Source organism: Epinephelus moara, chromosome 12 (assembly GCF_006386435.1).
Source record: "Epinephelus moara isolate mb chromosome 12, YSFRI_EMoa_1.0, whole genome shotgun sequence".
In the NCBI taxonomy this organism is placed as follows: Eukaryota; Metazoa; Chordata; class Actinopteri; order Perciformes; family Serranidae; genus Epinephelus; species Epinephelus moara.
In genome coordinates, this window is record NC_065517.1 from 7645163 (window position 1) to 7667520 (window position 22358).

Genomic DNA, 22358 nt, shown 5'->3' on the forward strand with positions numbered 1-22358 from the left:
CACACCGCAGCAAGAGGTTGCTAGTCAGGTAAATGTAAACATATGTCCCTTGCACTTGCAAGAGCAACCAGTGCTGTCATTTTTTAATGAGGCCAGTCTCCCATTGTCAGATTGGCCTAAACCATTGTATCTGGGTAACTACCGGCTAAGTTGCCGTTTCATTTGTTTATTTAAAATTTATGATCCCCAGAGGATGATTCCTTGGGATTTTGGTGAGCCTTTCCTTTCCTGTAAGCCACTCTTTGCCCTCAATCGGAGCTGTAGCACTTCAGTCCAGTCTCGAGATCACTTCTTTAAAGGTATTTTTCTTGGTTTCGTACCTTGTTGGACTCGTAATTGTCTTGGACTTGGGCTACTTCAATCGGCTTTGTCCACAGTCTCTCATCCACCACTGCTGTGTTTTACAAAAGCACAACGCACTAGTTCGGCTAATAGCAAATTGTTACAATCATGTATCGCAACAACGACCAAAAGCACTCAGTGCATCTATGTATATGTCTATGTCAAAATTCGGCAAATACTTGTCAACTTTGCTGCTAGCTGAGACAAACCAGCCCACCCTCCCTCTACCAGTTATACCTGCAAGCGGTGAATCACCTATTCATCATTCTTTCCAAACTTCACTCAGTATTGTAATGTCAGGAATATTATTTATCTCATTGACATTTTAGATTTGTTTCCGGGGAGATGTTATTGTGTTTCTATAGTGTGTATATATAGATCAATTGTGTCCATCCTAACTCATTAATCACTATATTAGCATTGGGAAGACACTATTGCCTGTTATGGTCTTGAACAGGCCTTGAGTTGCTCTGGACTTGATTGGTTGGACTGTCTTTGGATTTGGTCTTGACTTGGACTTGACTGGACCTGGTATTGAACTTTACTTGAACTTGATTAAATTGGTCTTGACAACAACCCTGCCCTTGACTGACACTTTGATCTATAATGAGTTATTACCAGATCTATGGGCACACATCCTGAGTGTCATGCACTGGCCTGTGTATGAAACTTTGCTAATATCACAAAGTCTGCCACAATACAATTTTGATTCAATTCAGGGACTGCGATCAATATGAGACAATACCAATAAAAATCCTGATTGTCTTTTTCTTGGCTACTTGCCATCGTCGTCAAAATTGTGTGGTGTAAAGAGCACTTCAGACTCTCACTCTTGTTAAACTAAATCACAGCAAATCCTTTGTGACACTACAGGTGGATCCGCTCTCCTTTAAAAAAACGGGTGCAGATTTGTGTGTGTGTGTGTGTTATTTCTTTCGAGATGAAAAATGTGCAGTGTTCCCTGGCTCATGACTAAGGAAAGAACTGACAAACAGGAGGTGGTTTGAGGTCTGTAAACCAGCGCTCTGCTGAATCACAGTGCTGCCCTCTCCTTTTTTTCCAGAATAAAACTCGGGGAGAGCAAAAATGGTAGCACCGATGCTCTGCCACATTCTGGAGTCCTCAACTGTCCCCACACTGGTCTGGAATCAATCATTCCAGCCAGTCAGCGCACTCCCGACCTGGATATCAGATCTGCAAACAAGTGGACAGTGCAGCAGACAGTCATTGGAATGTCTCTCTGACTGTTTATTTGATTGATTCAAGTAAACACAGTTATTCACTGATGTAATTACTACAATAAATGAGGTTTCTACTCCAATTTAGGAATGATGTTCCATGAGGATGACGGAGAACAAAGGACACATGCTGCTCTAATAACTTGCTGACAGCAGTCGGCTGTAATCATGGCAGTGAGGATTGAGTCATAGCGCTGTGTACAGTTCCACTATGTGGAGGTCATTTCTGTTTGTCACAGTGATGACTGCTCCTCTCCAGTGGAGGGCTCTCTCTAAAATTCTTCTCCCTAGCTTGTATTTGTGGCACGCTGATTCTTATGAATCCCCCTTTGTTCTTACACTCACAAGAAATATGATGTAGAGAAAAACTGTGCGTGTGTGAGTGCGTGTGTGTGTGTGTGTGTGTGTGTGTGTGTGTGTGTGTGTGTGTGTGTGTGTCTGTGTGTGTGAAGCCTTCTTCGCCCAACACGGACGTTGTGCTCTTCTGTTCCTTCCCCCTGCCGGCTGGCCCGGAGGACAGCATCGCTGAGATAAAGCAGGATTGTTTTGTTCCCATGATGTGATGGCCAACAAAGCCCCTTGATGAAACTGGCTGCCCCTCTGCAAGCCCACAATCACATTAGATGTAGATGATGTCACTCAGCCGCGCCAGCCCCGGCTATTCCAGGGGCGGCGGGGCCATGAGGGAGGAGTGATGAAGGTTGTGGGGGAGGTGGTCTTTGTTTCACATTTCATCCGCACCAACCTTCCCCCCTTTCCCCCCAGTGGCAGCCGAGGCCTTTTTAATTTTCCCTTTTTTCTTTACACATAGGTGGCAGCCTTCAGTAGCAGCTGAAGGAATACACTCCATGACCTGAACTGCAGCTCAAGGCTGCTTCTCTGAGCTGACACAGACCAGTGGGGGCTGAGCAGACCCAGCCCTCCCCCCAATCATCAGAGAGAAGACAACATTCAGACATGAGGCAGGGATGCGTCAGCATGCTAGTCACTGACCGTAAAGCAAACGGTGACACAGACCTTAAAATCTTGACTGGCCACATCAGTGAAGTGACATTCCTCCATGCCTGTGACTGGGAATTGTCTAGACAGTTACACAGAGATGTACAACCTGCTGAACAGGGTGGAATAATGCAATTTAAGGGACAATTTCACCTTGAATAGATTACCATGGTCAAAAGCAGAGGCATTAATAAAGTGACTTGTTTTTCTAAGACAATCTGTTGTTACTCTTGGATTTCCATTATATGTCACCTTTTATACTCCACTACATTTAATGTCCTACATTAATTTCACAGCTGTACTGTAGTTACTTTACAGATCAAGACTTCCAAGAATACAGAAATTAAAACAATATACAGCTGTTAAAATGAGCTCACACCCGCAGCTACAACACTTAAATGTTTCTTACAGGACTACATCAGTAATAAGGAACAAATATACTGTATTATACAACACTCTGGAAGAGGACATTCTGCATAATAATTACTTTTACTTTTGGTAAAGCACATTTTTTCTGATAATGCTTATGTACTTACTGATTACTAATTAAGATTTTGAATGCATGAGTTTTACTTGTTAATAGTATATTGGCATTGTATGTTCCTGCAAAGTACAAATGTGTTACATTCAAATGTTTCAAATGCATCATATTAATGTTTCTAAAGTGGCGTAGTATATGAGCTGACTTTGTCATCAGACAGTGACGAGATGGTGGATGGCGTGCCACGTAGGTGAGATGCCTGCCAAGCTGCAGTTAACAAACAACAAAACCAGCTGTGTGTTTCCAGCGACTTTTTAGGCTCTAAACATGGGTGTTTGTAGCAACCTGTCTGGGTTTTCCTAGTGGCTTTTTAGGCTCTGGATCTGGGTGTTTTGTAGCGACCTGCTGGTGTGATTCCTTTGGCTTTAATCTCTAAATGTGGGTGTTTCATAAGTGACCCGTCAGTTTGATTCCACTAGCTTTTTAGGCTCCAAATGTAGGTGTTTTGTAGTAACCTATTGGTGGGGATAGTTTCTTGCCCAGACTTCACTGCTTTTTCAGTTGGGGTTGTGCCCCCAAAACTGGGTATTTTAATCTAAAACAAAATCACATTTTCTAAACCATAACCAAGTGGCTTTTAGGCCTAAATCTAACCACATATTAACCATGGCGTTCAAGTTAAAATGTATCCGCTAAATAATTACATGCCAATGTAACATACCTGTGGCATACAATGCCAATATTTTTTCTGGAGATTGGGTTGTTTACAGGCTACATTACAGTAAGGTGATGTAATTTTGTGAACACACACCGGACTGCTCTAGCTGTTCTACTATTTGCCTTTACCCTCTCTGTCATTATAGCCACATTACTGATGATTCTTCATCAAAAATCTCATCATGTAAATGGTTTTTGAAAGCACCAATATTGTCACAATATCATTATCGAGGTATTTGGTCAACACTTTTGAAGATTTTCCACATCTCACTGATCGCCATTTATTACTGAGGAGTTTTGAATTTGTAATATTACCACTTTATTCAACTTACAATTGGTTGCTTTTAATTCAAGACGTCACTTTGGGTCCTGTGGAATTGCCTTATTTACTATTTTCTGACACTGACATTGATTAGATTAGTGATAGTAAAAATAACTGTGTTCTAAAATGTAGAATAAAGCCAGTATATTCATTCTGTGTTGTTTTGCCATTTAAATAGAATGATACCAAAATATGTGAAATGTTGTCAAATTGAACAGGGATGGACAAAGGGAAAAAGGGTTGCTTAAAACCTCAACGGGAGTAACTCTGTCTCTGGCACATTAAAGAAACAGCCATTGAAAGATGTTACTTTCCACACTCCATCTCACACCTGAAACACACAGCAGCTCATGCATTATTCATGCACGCAGTGAGTGAATGAAAGAGATGCTGCTTTGAGCATCCAGGAGCCGTTCCCTGCAGTGCTTCTTTGAGTTAAGGAGAGAGGAAAAAAGCCCCTGATGCTCATTTTACATAAGACGACAATCTGACGGTGACTTCTTTTTCAATGAGCGCAGTGACAAAGTCGTTTGACAGGCGCTTCTTTATTAATGCACGCTGGCCCCAGCGAGCAGCCACAACTCCACAGCACATGCGGGATGTGCCCCACTTTTCACAGCAGCACATGTATGTACGTGTATGTGTGAGTGTGGCTGTGTGACATCAATACGTCAGAGGGGTACTTTCATCATGTGTTCAGTGGAAGAGCTCCGAAGGGGATCGGTTGAAAGTGACAGTGTGAGAGCTGAGGTGAGCAAGAGTGAGGGGTGTTGCTAAACCTGATGAGCGCTGAGCCCGAGGTGGCGTTAATCTCGCCACAAAATGCTACCTCGGTGGCGGTGGCAGCTGACAGGTGCTAATTGGCAATCGCAGCCTTATAGGCTCAATAATGCACTTTCTCACACCCTTCACTGAGTCTTTATCCTCCAGCAAACAGCACTGACATAGTATCTAATGACAGAAAAGCGTACTGTAGTAGAAAAAGATCCAAAAATAACTTAAAACATCAACAGTGAAATTAAAGTTGGAGGGTAATAATATACAAATGAGTACACGCATCTATGCTCCATCCTCAGCTGTCCTTTGGCTCATTACCAATATTTCCACAATACTGTGTGTGAGTCTGTAAATATATTTAAAAGTTAGAGATGTAGTCGGTATTTGTGGGAACGACCACAAAACGTCACATCCTTTTATGCCGAAGGGGAGAACAAAGCATTTGCTACCATGTACACAGTTGCTGTGTGGCTTGTCTGCGATCTCATAATCGACCCTGACATGTTTACTCCTCTTGGTTTGTTTGCAAAAAGTCAGTGTGAACAGGAACTGAACCAAAACTAAAATGCAACAGTGTATCATTTTTTTCCCTCTGGTGCCCCCAAATGAACCCAACTCCAGGTGTGAAAGCACCCTCAGTGACTTGGTCCAGTACTGAGCGTGAGCAGCGATCAGGCTGCAATGTAGGCTTAAGACTCGGGGCACTTTTGCACCTTCAATATCCGTCCACTAAAAGTGATGTTTTTGTCACTGACAGGCTCAGACTATTCCTGTAAGTCTCTGACAAGATTATTGTAATGAACCGAACAGAGATACAACTTTTTGTTAAAGACAAATATCATCCCCACCAGACTCCATCTAAATAAACAGTAATTTTATCATCATAAAACACACTTCATTCAGAGTCAGCAGAAACAAAATAAAACCCACAAAACCATCTTCCTCTTCAACTTTCTACTGTTCCAACAATCACCAACTCTGGTTTGGTTAAAATGAACCCTTACTTTACCCAGTTAGATGTGAAAATATGCTGGCTCTACACATGCTAAAATTACTGTTTATTTAACTTGAGTCTGGTTGGTTTGGCGATGGTGATTTCAGGGCTGTTTCCGGGTAAACAAAAAGGATCTGATGCTTTATCCAAACTGTGTTAGATTGTTTAGCCACTGGTGAAAAAGTTGCGAGCCTAAAAGGACCTGTAGTTCATGAGGTTACAAGCACATCATCAAAACATAGGCTAATGGTGCAGAGTACCGTTAGTGCCGCTTTAATGTCTCGTAAAGCGCATGGAATTCACTAACACATGCTAGTCTATTACATCATAGTGTTATTGACTGTAGGGTACTGATATTCAGGTAAGTTAAATTAATTATAATTATAGTAATAGTGTCTCTTATGTGAGTTTAATCACTGTGTTTTACCAGCATTTACCATGTGCCTCTGTGCAGTAAACCACTACTGTGCCCCCTTTAATGGAGATTATTTTTTATTGTAAACTATTTATAATTATTAGGGTCCTAAGGACAGAGGGATGTCGTATGCTGTAAAGCCCTGTGAGGCAAACTGTGATTTGTGATATTGGGCTTTATAAATAAAACTGACTGATTGATTGATTGATTATATCTTTTCTCTTTAATTGTATATCTGTATCCTTTATTACATTTTATTGCTCTGTAAAGCACTTTGAATTGCCCTGGTGTATGAAATGTGTGGAGTGAGCTACAGAGCTGCTGGTCACAGCTAAAAAGGAGCAGATGGAGTTAAGGTGAGATTTTTGGAAACTGCATGGTGCCAGTGGAAAACCCACACAGATGATATTATCACTCGTACGTTTAGATTTATGTTTCTCAAAATAGTTTATTATAAAATCAAAATATCACAAGTAACCTTCTTAACACTATTTGATCTGTATTGGATACATTTACCACAAAATGCCCCTGTCAGATCTGAAGCTTACTGGGCAAGTTATTAGATGACAAAAAGACATTTTAAAAGATGACTTTGCCAATACATCATAACAATACTACATTCTGTGGTGACAATAAAAATCGGCAGTCACATTACCTATTAGCTAATGCGCCAACTGTGCTACTAACGTTAGCCGGAGCTTGCAAGCAAAGTTCGAGTGTTGGGACTTTGGTCAATCAGAGAATGAAAAGGAGTGAAAACAGAGGTTTGTTGTGCTTGTGTCCTGTATTGTGTTTTTACAATAAGCAGTTTTCTAATAAAAAGTGAGTGAAATAAGCAATGACACACATCATGGTGCAAAATTGTTTTTCTTTGTCCTGTCTGTCTGTTCGTCTCTAATAATGATATACAACAGTCCTTATTAATAATACTCATGATCAGTCATTTCGGAGAGCTCTCTCTGACACTAGAGAGGATAAATATTCTCATAAGGCGCAGCAGAACTTGCTGTCAGTCACCAGAATTTGATTTCCCCTGTGGGTCCATGTAATGCTTATGATGCAGGATGACAGTCACCAAAATTGTCTTGCAAATGAATTTACAGTCTGTCTGTGTGACTTCATGTTTACTCCTCTTGGAGCTTTTGTAAAAAGTCAGAGTGAATAAGAAACCGCACCAGAACAAAATGGAAACGATGTAGTTTTTTCCTCCCATTGTCCGGTCCAGATAAACTGAATTACAGATGTGCAAGAGTCTGAAGAGATTTAAAATGTTTTTCTATCAAATGAATATGAAAAATACAGTAGGACAAGATCACAGCAGGAGCAACAAACTAGTGTTGGGTATAACAGTGGGTTATGGATCTGAGATGACTGCTCTGATCACGGAGTTTGACAAAGTCAATGCAATGACATTAGAACACAGGCGACAGCAGATATACTATCTGAGCTGTGGCCAAGTGTGTGTTGATTCATGTGATTCTACTTTTATAAGACAACTGGTAATGAACTTTTTTTCCTTTTTTTCTAGTGAAGGTGGATAGAGGTCCACAGGCTACATTCACACTGATACATTTTTATTTTCTAACAGCATTTTGACATGAAAACTAGGAAAGCAGGAAGCAGATTGTCTACTCTGCATTTGTTTGCTTAGTTACTCTGGACTTTTTATACATGGAAGAAGACAAGTAATGGCAAAATGTAAGACCAGAGATTTCTCTGCTTGGACTGAAAGTAGTATGTATAATGTGGTCCAGGCAGCAGAAAACATTAGTTGGGAGCAAATATGATGACAAATTAGAGCAGTACCAGGAGCAGCACAATAGGTTTGTAAGCTATAATGTTTTGGTTTGACGCATTGTGACTAATAAGACCCAATCAGGAAGTGAACGTGGGTGTCTGTGTCACCGTTTTCAAAAGTTTCCATTTCAACCCGTCCAGACCAAAACACAAACCTGGAATTTTCAAACTAAAATGAGATCAACAGTCTTTTCCAAGGTCTGTGTTTTAGGGGTCTGGATTGGTGGATGGAGCCTTAGTCAAGTGGTCACACATTACGGTGTGTGGCTAAGGATGCTGAGGATGGTGCAGAGACCCTGGTTAGTTTTGCTTTTGTGCTGGTGTCAGTAGGGAGTTTCAGTGTTGCATTGTCTAAAAGTCAATAGCATTTCCAGCCCTGCAAGAGAAATCTGTCAGGGAAACAGCGTGTTTGATGGACGTACCTCTTCCGGGAGGCTAACGACCAAGCCATTCTCCGCCTGGCCCACCAGCGCCTGGAGGAAATACTCGCTGCAGGCGGCCAGCACGGACCGGTGCCCTCGGAACTCCTTGCCCTCCACCAGGACAGTCACATCGCACAGGATATCCTGCTTCCGCTGGTCGTTGAGGCAGAGGAGGATATTGGTACAATGAACTGTCGACTCATACACATACATGGGGGCTTCAGGCTTCTCATCCACGGACATTCCGCTCACGCCCTGGAAATAGAAGCAAAACAGAGGGGGGTCAGCTTACAGCCGAGCCCAGCGAGCGCATACCGCAGGGCTGACATCAGCCCCGGCGGTCTGCTGCAGCCAGCCTCATGATTCAACACATACAAGCCTGACTGACTGCGTCTCTGTGCTTCACGTGCTTACCCCCCCTTTTAACATTTAAAAGCCAGTAAAATGTTGTTGTGGATGCCCCTGCTCAGTGTGGTTTTACACGAGATATCTGTCTTCAAAAGTAGTCCACAAATTTCCACTTACACACGTTCCACTGCACATTCAAATCACATGCACAGAAAAAGGTAATCACATCAACAACAAAACACAAACAGATCAGATTTATTTGAAAGCCAATTACATTTAAATTAAAGGTAGCTGAGAGAGTCGAGAGTAAACTACTGTTTCTGTTCTTTTTGCTCTAGAGATCCACATGTGTTTGTAATCTAAGGAGGACTCACTGTAAAGGTATGCTGAGCAGCTTGGACACACTCAGCAAGAGAACATCAGCTGAAAAACGATGAGACTATAAGTACAAGAGCAGCTTCGTCACAGGATAAGAACCCAAATGACCGCAGAGGGGTTGTTTTGTAGCCACAAGCGTGGAAAGAACTACTCTGCAGCTTCAAAAGACAAACAGCTGTTTTACCAGCAACTTTTAAAAACCTTATCAAGTCTGCCCAACAATAAAGTTGTATCCACACTATGAGCGACAACGGCTACAATATGGCCAACTCGGGCCAGCCATATTATCACCTGTTGAAGTGCTGCTCAAGCGCTCGTTAATGGCTGGGAATGTCATGTGATTGTGTGCTACTTGGAACAAAGCACCTCAAGTGTACATCATCTAAAGTTCATAAAAATATGGTTTTGATCAATGTCTGAACCCCATTTTAACATCACATTTCCCTGCCCAGTGGCATCCTCTTGTGCAGAGCTATACACAGAAAGCTTGCATAGCATCAGCTAACTTAGCTAAATAACACAGTGCTGCAGCTATAAACCAAAAACAGATTGGCTGACACTTCACAACTTCATTAGAGCACTGAAAAAAGCTGACATCAGCTGAACTTTGATTTGTCATGCCCGTCATGTAGCAATAAGTGTCAGGCTTTAGTCTGTAGCCATGTCACTGGCTTGGCGAGATTGTCTGCACACGGCTCTCAACATGGCTGAGCCGGCAGCTAGCAGCTATATAAACAGCACTAAGGATGGCAACAGTGCGGACAGAGCTAACATTGTTACCTGGGGGGAAACCTGTGACCCGTTTTCATCAGTAAGCACAGTACGAGCGCAGTGCAGAGCGGCAGCCATTAGCTAGCCAGTAGGATACGCTCACAGGGACTCAAATGAACACACTAACAAGCACACATGGCCAGACCATTTACCACAACAACCCACAAAGAATTTTGGATAACAACACACAGAGGTAGCATTGCTTTACTTCCTGCTCATGATGCCATTACTCCACTATATCTTTACATATGTTTTGCTACCATGTTATCGTTCAGCTTCTTTACAAAATACTTTTGGTGCATGTCTGCCAAAATGTATTACCAAAACATTGTAGTCAGTACGCTTGAGAGGTGTTGGCAGGTGTAGTATTTTTTTTAGCTGTGGACAGAGCCAGGCTAGCTGTTTCTAGCCTTGGTGCTAAGCTAGGCTAACCACTTCCTGACTCTAGCTCTGTAGGGGAGAGCTGCTTTTAATAAAATGTGTTACAGTTGTAACACTTACATTATCTCTTGCTGCATAAATGCCTTTATGTCGGCATGTGGCCAGCACAGTACTAAACATCCCTGAAAAACACCAACAGGATTCGTCCTTTCTGCAGAGAATGGCGGCTAGCATAGTTTTCACAAGTCAGGCATGCTAGCTCTGGTCTGTAAGGAACGCTAAAGCATGTGCGACCAGCAGCTCATTTGTAACCCTACAAGCATGTGCTGTATTTGCCAGTACTCTGTGTTCAGTCAGATGTAATTGAATTATGTTCAAAATCATATTAGAGTTGTAGCCTTTAGTGTTTTTACAACTTCCATCAATCAAATCCGCTAACTTGCTAATCGTACATACATGCGCTAACTCGTAGTGAGTTTTAATAATATCATTTAGTTTTACACATTATCTAATCACATTCTTGGTATGAAATCAATGTTTAAACAGTTGACTGAAATGTTGTTATTTTGATCTTAAAACTATGTGTTTAATGCTGGGTTTTTTTAGCCATGTTACAACCGTAGCTTATGCTTTTACAATTTAGACTCACATGTGCTTCAATTGTAACATCACATGGCGTCCCCTGTAGGTTTAATTCTTCATAATTTGTTTTCTCTATTGAAATCTTTAAGTGGTTTATGATAGTAGACACATATAAGTTGTTTGCCTAGAGTCCACTTGCCATTAGCCCAAGTCAAAAAACAGACATGAGATTGTCCCAGGCCCCCAGACCCTCAGGGACATCAGGACAATCATCCACTGAGCCCAGCTGGTAATCTGTCCTCGGATTTACAGGAACATTTGTAAGAACAGCTTCAGGAAGCTGAAGGGACACTGTCATCATTACCCACTGCATTGAAGGAATATTATCAAACTAAAAAAAAAGTGTTTTGATCTTCTTTGGCTCCAGCTTTGTTCCCTGGCTGGAGTCACGGTAAGTCAGCGTAACTCCACACTTCCATCAAAACACAAACCCCAAGAAGCTGAGCTCTGGGAACATAACAACACGTGCCCCTGGTTTTGCTGCCAAACGTTCCATCCCGCTCGCCCTGTGATGACAGACGCGGAGCTATCTTCCCTCAGAGAACCCACCAGACACTAACACACACACAGACACATAACTTAATCAAAGGGCCTTTATATTAGAGAGTCCTCAGTGCCAAGATGCCCCTCTGCTATATGTGGGCTTGTGGTCGCAAGTTTGAAATGAACTCTACTACTCTCTGTCATCTGCTGACACAACAGCACACAGATTAAAGCTGACATTTGTCAGATCTGCTGTTCTGGACCCCTCGTGTCTGGTAGCTTTGTGTGAGGATTCAAACTCAATGACCCTAAGTAAGAGTCGAATTATGAACTTGAGTTAATGAGTGTTATTTCATTAAATAAAACTACATTTTCTATCAAAATGAATGCCTTGACGTGAGGTGACTTTGTCCTTTTGTCCTAGTTTTGCACGGTGCTCCAAATTAAATTTCCTCAGAAAAGTTCCCATCGGTGTTTCTTTTTTTTTTTTAAGTTGGTTAGCAAGCTATCAGACAAATGTAGACGTCTAGAAAATGTGATTACACACAGAAAATGTCCTCATTCACGGAATCGTTCTAATTAAATTTCTCCTTGTTATGATTGGAGACAAAATAACTTTAAGTGCTTGGTGTTTACATGTTGTATAACTTGCTGCATTTGATTGACAGCTCATGGGTCACTGGGGCTCTTTATTTATGGAAATGTTTATGGAATGATATTTTTGCTAACCTGATGTGTTCTTTAAACTGACAATTTTTTTCTATATGAATAAGAAGGGAACATTACATTTAACTTCCAAGTGTTAGCAATGAAAAAATAACCAAGTTTAACAAAGGAAGCTCTCTGACTCATACTTTTATGTATGAAAAATGCTTAGCAAGTAGAGAAGTGTTACTGCAATGAGGAAGCGCCGCTAACATCTCTTAGGTAAATAAAGACCTAAACACTCACACTGACTACATTCACATGCACACTAATATTCCACTATTAATGAGTAATTGACAATATTTCAAATTTGGTACAAGACATGTAAACAGCATAGTGCTATTCTTTTTGGATATTCCAAATTAGGCATTATTCTGAATGTAGCATTTTCTGATTAAAAGCTGTTTTTCACTGGTGCTATATAAAAATGAGCTATGAGGAAAAAAGACTTGAATATCAGCATGTTTTTTGACAAAATTATAGGCAAGTACCTCCAAGCTGTATTCTTAAAGAAGGTGGTTGAAAGAATGACAGAGGGAGACTGTGTTTGCAAGGTCAAAGGAAATATTGTAAAATCCTATTTTGATTCAAAGGAACAAAATGGCACGAGCAGGTCCAGCCGTTCCACTTTTCCATATTTTGAGGTGATAAATGACACGTTAGGGCACGTTATTCGTAGCATGCTTGGCTGCATGTAAACGGGAATATTAGTGGAACATTAATTTTTATTAGCCATGAAAACAGCTTGGTCAGAATATTTTCTTTTTCGCAGTGAGGGCAAAAACTGGAATATTTTGTGCATGTGAACACAGTCAATGATAAGTGCCAAAGCAGAATCCATTCTAAGTCTAACTTTTCCATCATCCAGGATTTTCAGAGCTTGTGTATCTGGTAATCCCCCACACACTCAAGGCCCCAGGAAAGGGTGTGTGTGTGTAGAATGGTGAGAGTATCGCTACTACTACTGCAAGTGTGAAAATGGAGTCTGAGAGGCATCTTCACCTTGCAAATAGAACTAGCTCCCATCTTGTGGGAGCACATCACGCAGTGGAAATGCAGTGAGGGAGAGCTCTCAACACTGATGCTGATAAGCTCAGAATCTGATTGCTGGCTGTGGTTACATGAGAAAACGGTTTTCTTTCTGAAGGCAATCAGTCCAGTTGACAATTCCCACACAAACATATCAGAGTGCTGAATAAGGCATTCTGATGTGCTACAGTTAGCAATCATGCCACAACACACCTGTGTGGCCTCTGAAAGACCTGAATCAAATCTTTCGCACTGTCATTGCATAACTGCTACTGCTGCTTGTGTCCTGAGGCAGCATTTCTATCAGGATATAGAGAAGCTGTTGTACATAACAGCTAAATAAATGTAATGTAAATGTGATGTGACAAGGTCGGAGTCTTTATAGAATTTAAAGTTACTCAGCATTTCAACCCAATTTCCAGAAAAAATGTTGGCATTGTACATTCCCGCAAACCACTGCTATGTTATATTTACAAGTTATTATGTAGCAGATATATTGAAGCTTAACATTTCAACAATCCTGTGGTTATCGTGAGGTTAGGTTTAGCCACAAAAAACACTTGGATGTGGTTTGCAATGGATCATGTTTTGGCTCAAAATACCTGATTTTGTGGACATAATCCCCTCTGTCTTGGTAAACGACTGCTTTTGGTGCTACTATCCCAGCAGCAAATGTAGTGATGTCTGTGTAAAAACAACCGCTTTTCATGACACTATCTCCACTGGAAAAACAGCAATGGGTTGCTAAAAAAACACCCACCTTTGGGGGCTAAAAAGCCACAGGACAAGGAGCCACAGGTCCCTTCAAAACACTCACATTCGGGGGCTATAAAGCCACTGGAGACACAGCAATGACTCGCTAAAAAAGAACCAGTTTTGTTGTTTGTTGGCCATCCACCATCCTCTCCACCTCCTGACAAAGTCAGCTCATATACTACATCACTTTAGAAATGCTTATGTGATACGGATAAAACATAAAAATGAAACACATTCATGCTTTGCAGAAAAGTACAGTCACATTTCCTCCTGGTGACTGGGATTATGGCATTTACATGGCAACTTTATAATAAAATGGAGTGTGTAAGATTTAAGTGTGGAATAAAAGCCTGCATGTAAATACATAGTTTCTTAATTCTATGGCAGAACAGCTTGTTGGACTTAATGCTGAGATGAACAGTATTGTACAGATATGGCATCCCTTACAACTTCCCTAAAATACATTCAATTTTTTGTTTCATTAAACTGTGCAAAAAAGTAGGTTTTGGTTTCATCATTATTCAACTGGTGATCTATTACAGATTGCACTAATTCATTCCACTTGAGCTGTGTAGGAATTTAAGGCCTTGAATCATCTGAGGCTATCTTAAAACGAAAACAGTTTTTGCAGTTAGAGTCTGGAAAACAGCTGGACAACATTCACTTAATCAGCTGAACTGGAAGCTGATTCAAGCCATCTAGTGTTTTAGTTGATGATGTAACCTGTCCCCTTTAAAACCTTCGAAGGTAATGACCATCTATATGAATTTAGGCCATGCACTGTAGACGAAATATGCAAATGACTCACTGACTGTGTGACATATTTCTGACCTCAGGTTTATGAAGAAACTGATTGTAAGTGACAGTTGAGAGCATTTACAGAACAACAAGCGTCTTTGAAAACCAGAAGCAAAGACTAATCACAGCCCAATGAGTGGTGCTTTTGTCCAATCAGGTACAAGAGAGGATCATGCTGATGTCATCAACATAGGGAAGCACTTGTCAATCATCTACAGCCTACTAGAAATGACGTCTGACACGAGCAAATGCGTACTGAGCCTAGACCACAATGAGGGAAGTGAAAATCGTGGGCTGGCTTTGAGAGGCTACACTGAGCCATAAATTGAATTAAAGTCTTTTAACATCAGGCCCATTTGTAGATTGAGTTGTTTACCTGTGACAGAGTTGCAGAGCAGTCTACTGCTCCAACAGACAGTCTGCTGTGGGGGCTGTTGTGGAACATCTATGTCAGTCCAGACTTTCCTGTGGTTCTGGCTGCTCTAACTGTTGTATAGTTTGCTTATTTCCACCAAACATTTCTCAGTTGGCTTCCTATGATAATGACCTGTCTTCCAAGAATAATGTTTCCAGATGCGGTTGCGAGCTTCGGAGCAATCCAAACATGCTATTTCTACCATGGAATGCACATTCGCTTCACTTGGACTTCAGATGGTGTGTTGCAGTGGGAGGAAAATGCAAGGGTGACACAATACACAAATACACACATACAGTGCAAGCATATTCATACACGCACATGCACTCGTACAGACAGACACATAGCCAGACAAACACACCGCAAAATAGCAGGTTGTGGCAGAATTCTGATTAGAAGTGCTGATGGATGCAGAAGATTTCTTATGTTTTTTTCTTGTTTTTGACTTCCAGGGTCAGTTGTTGACGGCAGCTCTTCCTGCCACACTAATGCTGATGACGCCAACCTTCTCGGTGAGTTGCTAACATTCCTGTGTAGATCAAAAGCACAGCGTGATGGTGATGAGTGTGCTCCAGCAGCGGTCAGAGCCAGCTTCAGGGTTTACTGCTGGCTGCTCCTGGAGCGAGCCTGCTGTTCTAAGGGGGGGCTGATGAAGCCTAATGTGGCTGGAGAGCTGTTAACTCTGCATTAGCCATTATAGCAATTATGCTTGTGGAGCTATGGCACACCGCTTAAAGCGCATGTACGCACAATGCCACACACTGGCGTACTGTACAGAAGGTGCATAAGAGTGAGCTGAAGGTAACATCCTGTACTGAACAATGCTTTCATTATGTCCACCTGTCACAGCCTTCACATGTGAATAGAGGGTCTGTACTGACTGTACCTTAACTGTTGTCCTTGCTCAGATGGATAGCTCACATGGTTTTAAAGTGTAAGGTGTTACATTGCAGTCACACAGGTGGATTCTTTGGTTCACAGTATTAACATTTACTTGGCGGACTCTTTGTAGTTAGTTCGTTTAGTTCAACAAAACTCATGTTCTCACTGCAGAAATATTCCCTCTCTGGAGCTAGGTAGTCTTTTACTCAGACATCAGACATCTAATAGACATCTATTCCAACTATTTCATCATCTGCTATCCGAATCTTAAATTTTTAATAATCTAAAGTTCTTATTACTTTCAGAGACAGATTAGACGATCAATACGAGTCTCATATCTTTGTGTTAAAGAGATTATCTGCATTCAGGTTGTATAAGGTCCCTATCTGTACTATTCCCTAAAGTAGATGGCAGTCAGCACGCCCCAAGTTTGGAAAAACCGTTGCTCCCTTTAAAGCACCAGACTCCCTTGACAAAAAGAGTGTTTTAAGGAGTTGCTGGTCCTACCACTGCATCTATTAGTTAGTCTGTTTGTGTTATTGTGTGACTTTGGTGAATCCGACTAACCCTTTTAAACACATAAGTCACACAATATCACAAACCAATTAATGGATCAAGGCTGTGTTAGAACAGCAATGCCTGTGTTCGGTGAGGTAAAATTACTGTTCCTGTCAATGGAATCTGGTGGCTTTTAAGAGGGTATAGATAACAGTGTCTGTAACCTGACAAAAAGAGCTATCTGACAGCATGGTAAAGCAGTCTATTCCGAATAAAGCGAACTCTTCAACTGATATTGATTTTTTTAGGTGGCTAAAATACGTTTTGCTGCTGCCTCCGCACATGGCTTAGCTTCCATGTTGGTAGTCCTGCCTGGATAGCAAAGGAATGGCCTTCCTCACTCTGTCTCTGATTGGTTTACCCAGACATTCTTACCCCGACCCTAACCAATTCCACTCCTCTTGCCTAAACCTAACCAATCAAACCAACAAAGACAACAAGGACTAGCTAATCATAGGAAGAGTATGGACCATCCTCTATTGTGGGTAATACATATGGACAAGTACCTCACACAACACTATTTCAAGAAAACTCTGTAACACACAAGGTTGATATCAATGAAAAATTTCCCACAGCACAAGACAACATTTTTAAACTACTTCTTTTTTTTCCACAGTCAGAAATCATCATATCTGAGAAGCTGGATCAAGCCACTGTTTTGGATTTTTTCTTTATAAATCACTTCCATCATCTGAATTATTGTCAGTGAATGTTATGTTGACTGATTGAGTAACTGATTAATTGTTTCAGCGCTAAAAAGCGGGAGTTATTTCCGAATGTGTAACAGTGAATTTAAAATATTTCCACAGGTTTTTTGTCGTATTATTCTATCTGCAACATCAGCTATGCCACTAATTGGGAGCCAGGTTTTCACCTTCTTTGTCGGTGATTAGCAGATCACAGGTGTCACTGATTATCACCATGGTAACACAGCTGAGATACCCTAGGGGTTTGGTCAGATAACTTTCCCCACTAGAGTTAGTCAATCTTTAATTTTTATGCACCGTTAAAAGCACAACAGACTGGACTAAGCAAACACTTGCAGAGGAAAGAGCACATTTGCATAGCCAATCAGTGAACTGAATAGCAGGATGTGTGAGTCAGCTTTGGCCTGACTGTATCATATGATGTGGTCTTAGTTTGGGGACTTTAAGTAGGAGGGGTGGGAGGGTGGGGTGGTAAAGTGTGACAATGTGTCATAATGTGCTCTGTGATGTGTGTCCTCTCTTTCTCTCTCTCTCTCCCTCTGCAGGGTGTGTGGAAGGAAGAGGCGGCACTGGGTCATGACGGAATGAAATATATAAAGGAGTAAGGGAGGGCGGACTGACTCCGGGGGCTGAACTGAGCCCCCGGTGGCAGAGTCATGATTGCTCCTATCATAAAAAAACATCTTTCACGATTCAGGAAGCTAACATATCTTCAGCACATTCCTCTGAGATGCCCCTCTGTACTTTTCTGTTTACATCTACAGCACAATAATAGGCAATAAAGCAATGCAAGGTCTTTTTCCTATGGTTTAATTCTCTTATTTCCCCAGTGTGAGGGCTTCCTGCTTTCTTTGTGCTTCAGGCAAACAGGTATTAAGCACCTCTTCAAGTAATAGGCATACATTTTCATGTGCGTGTCTAATACTAAATGAGCTCCTCTTAGCAGGGGTTGCCAGTTTAGCATGTTGAATAACATGTTGACTGTATTCAAGCCGCAGCAGACAAAACCACTGGACTCTAATAGATCACTCGGTTTGACCGACTCTGTCAAAGCAGTGTCAGGATGCTTTCAAGAACAGCCTTGAATATCAAAAGCATGGAGGAGGTGGACACAAGCCGTATATGACTGCGCTCCACAAGATGAGTGCCATCTAGTTTCATTATACTGGAGAGAATGCAGATTTTTCTACGGCTGATATCTCCATCACTCAGCAACTCAAACCAAAACAATCTAGACTGATAAATAGCACTACAGGTGAGAGGAAAAATATGGATTTTTAGGATGAACTGTCCCTTTAAGTCGATAAAATGCTGTTGTGTTGATAATCACGATGCATCTTCAGAAGCTTTCCTAACAAGTCGACACAGATATTGTTTTCACTCGTTGATATATTAACATATTGGTAATGTTTTCCATCATTTCCTGACAGATTAGTGCCTCAAACAGGGGGACAATGAATCAGCATGCAGCAGAATGAGGCCCTGAGGCACATTCATAAACACCGGTTGCAAGTGATGAACGAAATCACAGACAGGAGGTCTAAAGCACAGCTAACTGTAAGACAATAATTTTAACACCACTTCAGTTATTGGGATAAATTTGTCAAATGCAACATCTACATGGCCTGATTGTGACAAACCACAAAAGCACCCTGTGGATCCTTGTAACAAACAAGGTTAGTCTCTGCTGCTGCTGCTCCAGTCTAATAACATTATCTGCCGAGGCAGTACAGTCAGGGGGAGACTACCGTGAACACTGTGTCACTGTGCACAATTAGGGGGGAGGACTCCTGCCAGGTGACTGTAATTACACTGAGGATGAACATGGTTTTAATTGGTATTATCAAATTAGGCCACGGCAACGAATGCCCTTAGAGCAGTACAAGGCGACAAATGTCAACATGGGTGGTGATGATGATGATGGGTAGGTAAATGGAAGCCCTAATCTGTAGTGTATATTACCACGCAAAGTTCAAATGAAAACCACTTACAGGTCTGCTTTATGGCAGTGTTTGCAAGCAAAACCAATGCAAGCAGAAGCCTTTTCAACCACAAAATACATACTATAATGAACTGTCTTTGAATGCAACACACAAATGATATTTTTGGAGAGGTTTCATTTCCTCAAGTGAAACTATCTGCTTCCCCATACCCTCAGATTAGTTTTTGTGGCAGTGTTGGTCAGTGTGATGACATCCATCCATTAGTGTGTCTGAGAGTTTTTAATACTTTTGTCAAAGATTTTGCCTCATTGGGGCGTCGGTGGCTTAGTGGTAGAGCAGGCGCCCCATGTACAAGGTTGTTGCGTCGGTGGCTTAGTGGTAGAGCAGGCGCCCCATGTACAAGGTTGTTGCCGCAGCGGCCCGGGTTCAAATCCAGCCTGTGGCCCTTTGCTGCATGTCATCCCCTCTCTCTCTCCCCCCTTCACGCTAACCTGTCCTGTCCATAAAGGCAAAATGGGCCAAAAAATATCTTAAAAAAAAAAAGATTTTGCCTCATTGCTATGAAATGTGTTGCACAGTGGCTGGTGGGAAGTGCAAAAGATAGCAAGAAATATAAAGAAAAGGCCTTGCATTGGCCTTCATGCTCAGTTATGGATTAAATAAAGCAAATATTTGGCGTCGGATTTATGTCTAAAATTTGAAAGGACCAAATTTGTTCAGTGAAGTCAAGTGGGTTTAAATTTGTAAGTCAAGCTACTAAAATAATATATTTCTCATAATGCAACCATCTTTTCTTTAAAGGAATACTTCACTCACAAAATTAATATTTGAATATCAGTTATTTTCCTCATGTTTGCTTGAATTTGTGAGGAAAACCTTGCCTTTCTCATTATCCTCCACAGTGAACGAAGAATCCAAAGATGGGGGAAAAAAATAAAATGATAAATTGGAGTAAAAGGGGGCAACATTTAACAACAGTAAAATCTTTTTACAAGCTCTCACACAACTTGTGTGGTATTAGTATTTAAAACACTGCTCAATAGAATTCCTGAGCAGAGTTCAAATGCACATGCTTGCCCAGGTGTGCTACTGCTATGCAAAAGTGTTTTAAATAGTAAGGTTTTGGCAAAAATACATGTGTTTAGAAAAAACTGAATATAAACTGGATGAATGACACTTGAAACTGCACGGGTTTTGTGAGAGTTTGTAAACAGATGTTTTGATATGGTTTTGCTATTGTTTAATACGGACCCCATTTACTTCAATTCATTTATGGATTCTTTGTTTTCCATTGAGGCATGCAAGAAAAACGAAGTTTTCTTCAATAATTCAACTGAACATGTAATGTGTAATCGATATACAAATGATCATTTTGTGGGTGAAGTGTTAATTAAACCTTGCAACTGTCTTTAAAAATCCTTGCTACCAGTTTGTATTGCAGGCTTTCTCTTATGAATGCATAGTCTGCAATCTAAGGTAGCACATTTATTTGCTTTAAAATTAATAAATAATTTTCAAACACTACATGTGAAATTCATGAGATTTGCAAGGTTGAAACAACATTACAGTTCATGCTCAAGATGCTCCCAGGATCTTGAGACATGCGCACATCTAGACAAACAGTACATCATACATCTAAAGCCCCATAGGTGGTCTCCTTTAATATTTATCAAACTGTGGCGTTAATCATACCCAGAATGGCGCTTCACTGCAGGATGAACTGCAGTGATCATCAGAAACGTGTTAATGGTTCATTACGAGCATCAATAGGGATATCAGGCACGGGGATTGATTAAACTGGGATCAGTCTATCTGGGCAATAATAGAGAATGTTAATGAGGATGGGGCTCCTAACTTTTATCAAATGTCTCCCTGGCTATTCGGCTATTACACCCCTCTCTGTTTCTCTCATTCTTTTACTTCACACTCTTTAAGGTCTAAATGTAAAATTAAATCATGCAGAATTGGCTGTGTAAAAACTCTAAGTCTGATACAAGGTTTTCGCTTTACAAATGATCTTTTTCACTGTTATGTTGTAACCTCAGAAGATTGTCTATGGGTTGACCTCTGTGGCTTATGACACCGTTGCAAAATCCATTGAATACTAATAAATGTGCACTGTCATCAAGACTGAAACAAGACTGCTTTGGTTAGTTCCTGAAAAATGACACTTCCGTATTACTCAATGTGTTTTTTATCTGCACCTGTTGATATCGCGGACAAAAAGCATGCTGTACAGGCTCTATCATAAGCCTAAAGAACAGCATCAATTCAGCAGAAACACTTCCACCTCTCTGCCAGCTTTCAGCCAACACTGTTAAAATCGCACATACATTTTTGAAGGAGGTGCCATTCTTAGTAAGAGGAAGGAAGGCTGATGTGTCTCTGCAATGCAACAAGCAAACTGTAACTTAGGAAGTAACCGAGTAATGAATTGAAAATCTGAAGTGGTTAAAAACATTAAAAAGGAGAACTAATCTGTCGGGTGAGATTTTTCCACGTGCTTTAACACACTACAGCTTTCAACAAGATTCTTCACACGTTGAAGAAAAAAAGATGAATGCAAATGATCATGTAGATAAGGGACATCCTCGGTGTTTGGTATTTAAACAAGCAACAAAACATCCCTTAAGTAAATTCTTCCACTTAAAAGAATACTGAAACCTCAAAATGATCATTTGTAAATAAGTACTCACCCCATGCTATGCTGAATTCATGAATAAAACATTGTTTTTCTAGCATGCTTCCATGATGAACGGAGAATCCAAAAAGGCAAGCATTCTTGATTAACTGAAGTCAGTAGGGACCGCGTTGAACAATAGCAAAACTATATCAAAACATCTGTTTACAAACTCTCACACAACTCTTCGGGATAATCCAAGTCTTATTTATCCGGTCATACTATCAGTACTTCCCAAACACATACATTTTAACAGTTTAATAGGTTTTAACAGTATCAAGGCGCACTACTTGTAAATGTAAAGGCCCTGACACACCAAGCCGGCGGTCGGCCGTCGACCAAAGTCGGGCCCAGCTAGCCCCGGAACGGAGAGCTGGG

The 22358-nt window shown here is 41.0% G+C and overlaps 1 protein-coding gene across 2 annotated transcripts in view; it reads right to left on the bottom strand.

The window, feature by feature from the left end:
* Positions 1-22358, bottom strand: part of bach2b (BTB and CNC homology 1, basic leucine zipper transcription factor 2b) — a 136255-nt gene that overhangs the window by 37402 nt on the left and 76495 nt on the right. For both annotated transcript variants that reach the window (XM_050057885.1, XM_050057886.1), the window contains one exon: positions 8505-8759. In XM_050057885.1, the coding sequence (XP_049913842.1) occupies positions 8505-8759 (255 nt within the window). The remainder of the gene's footprint in view (positions 1-8504; positions 8760-22358) is intronic.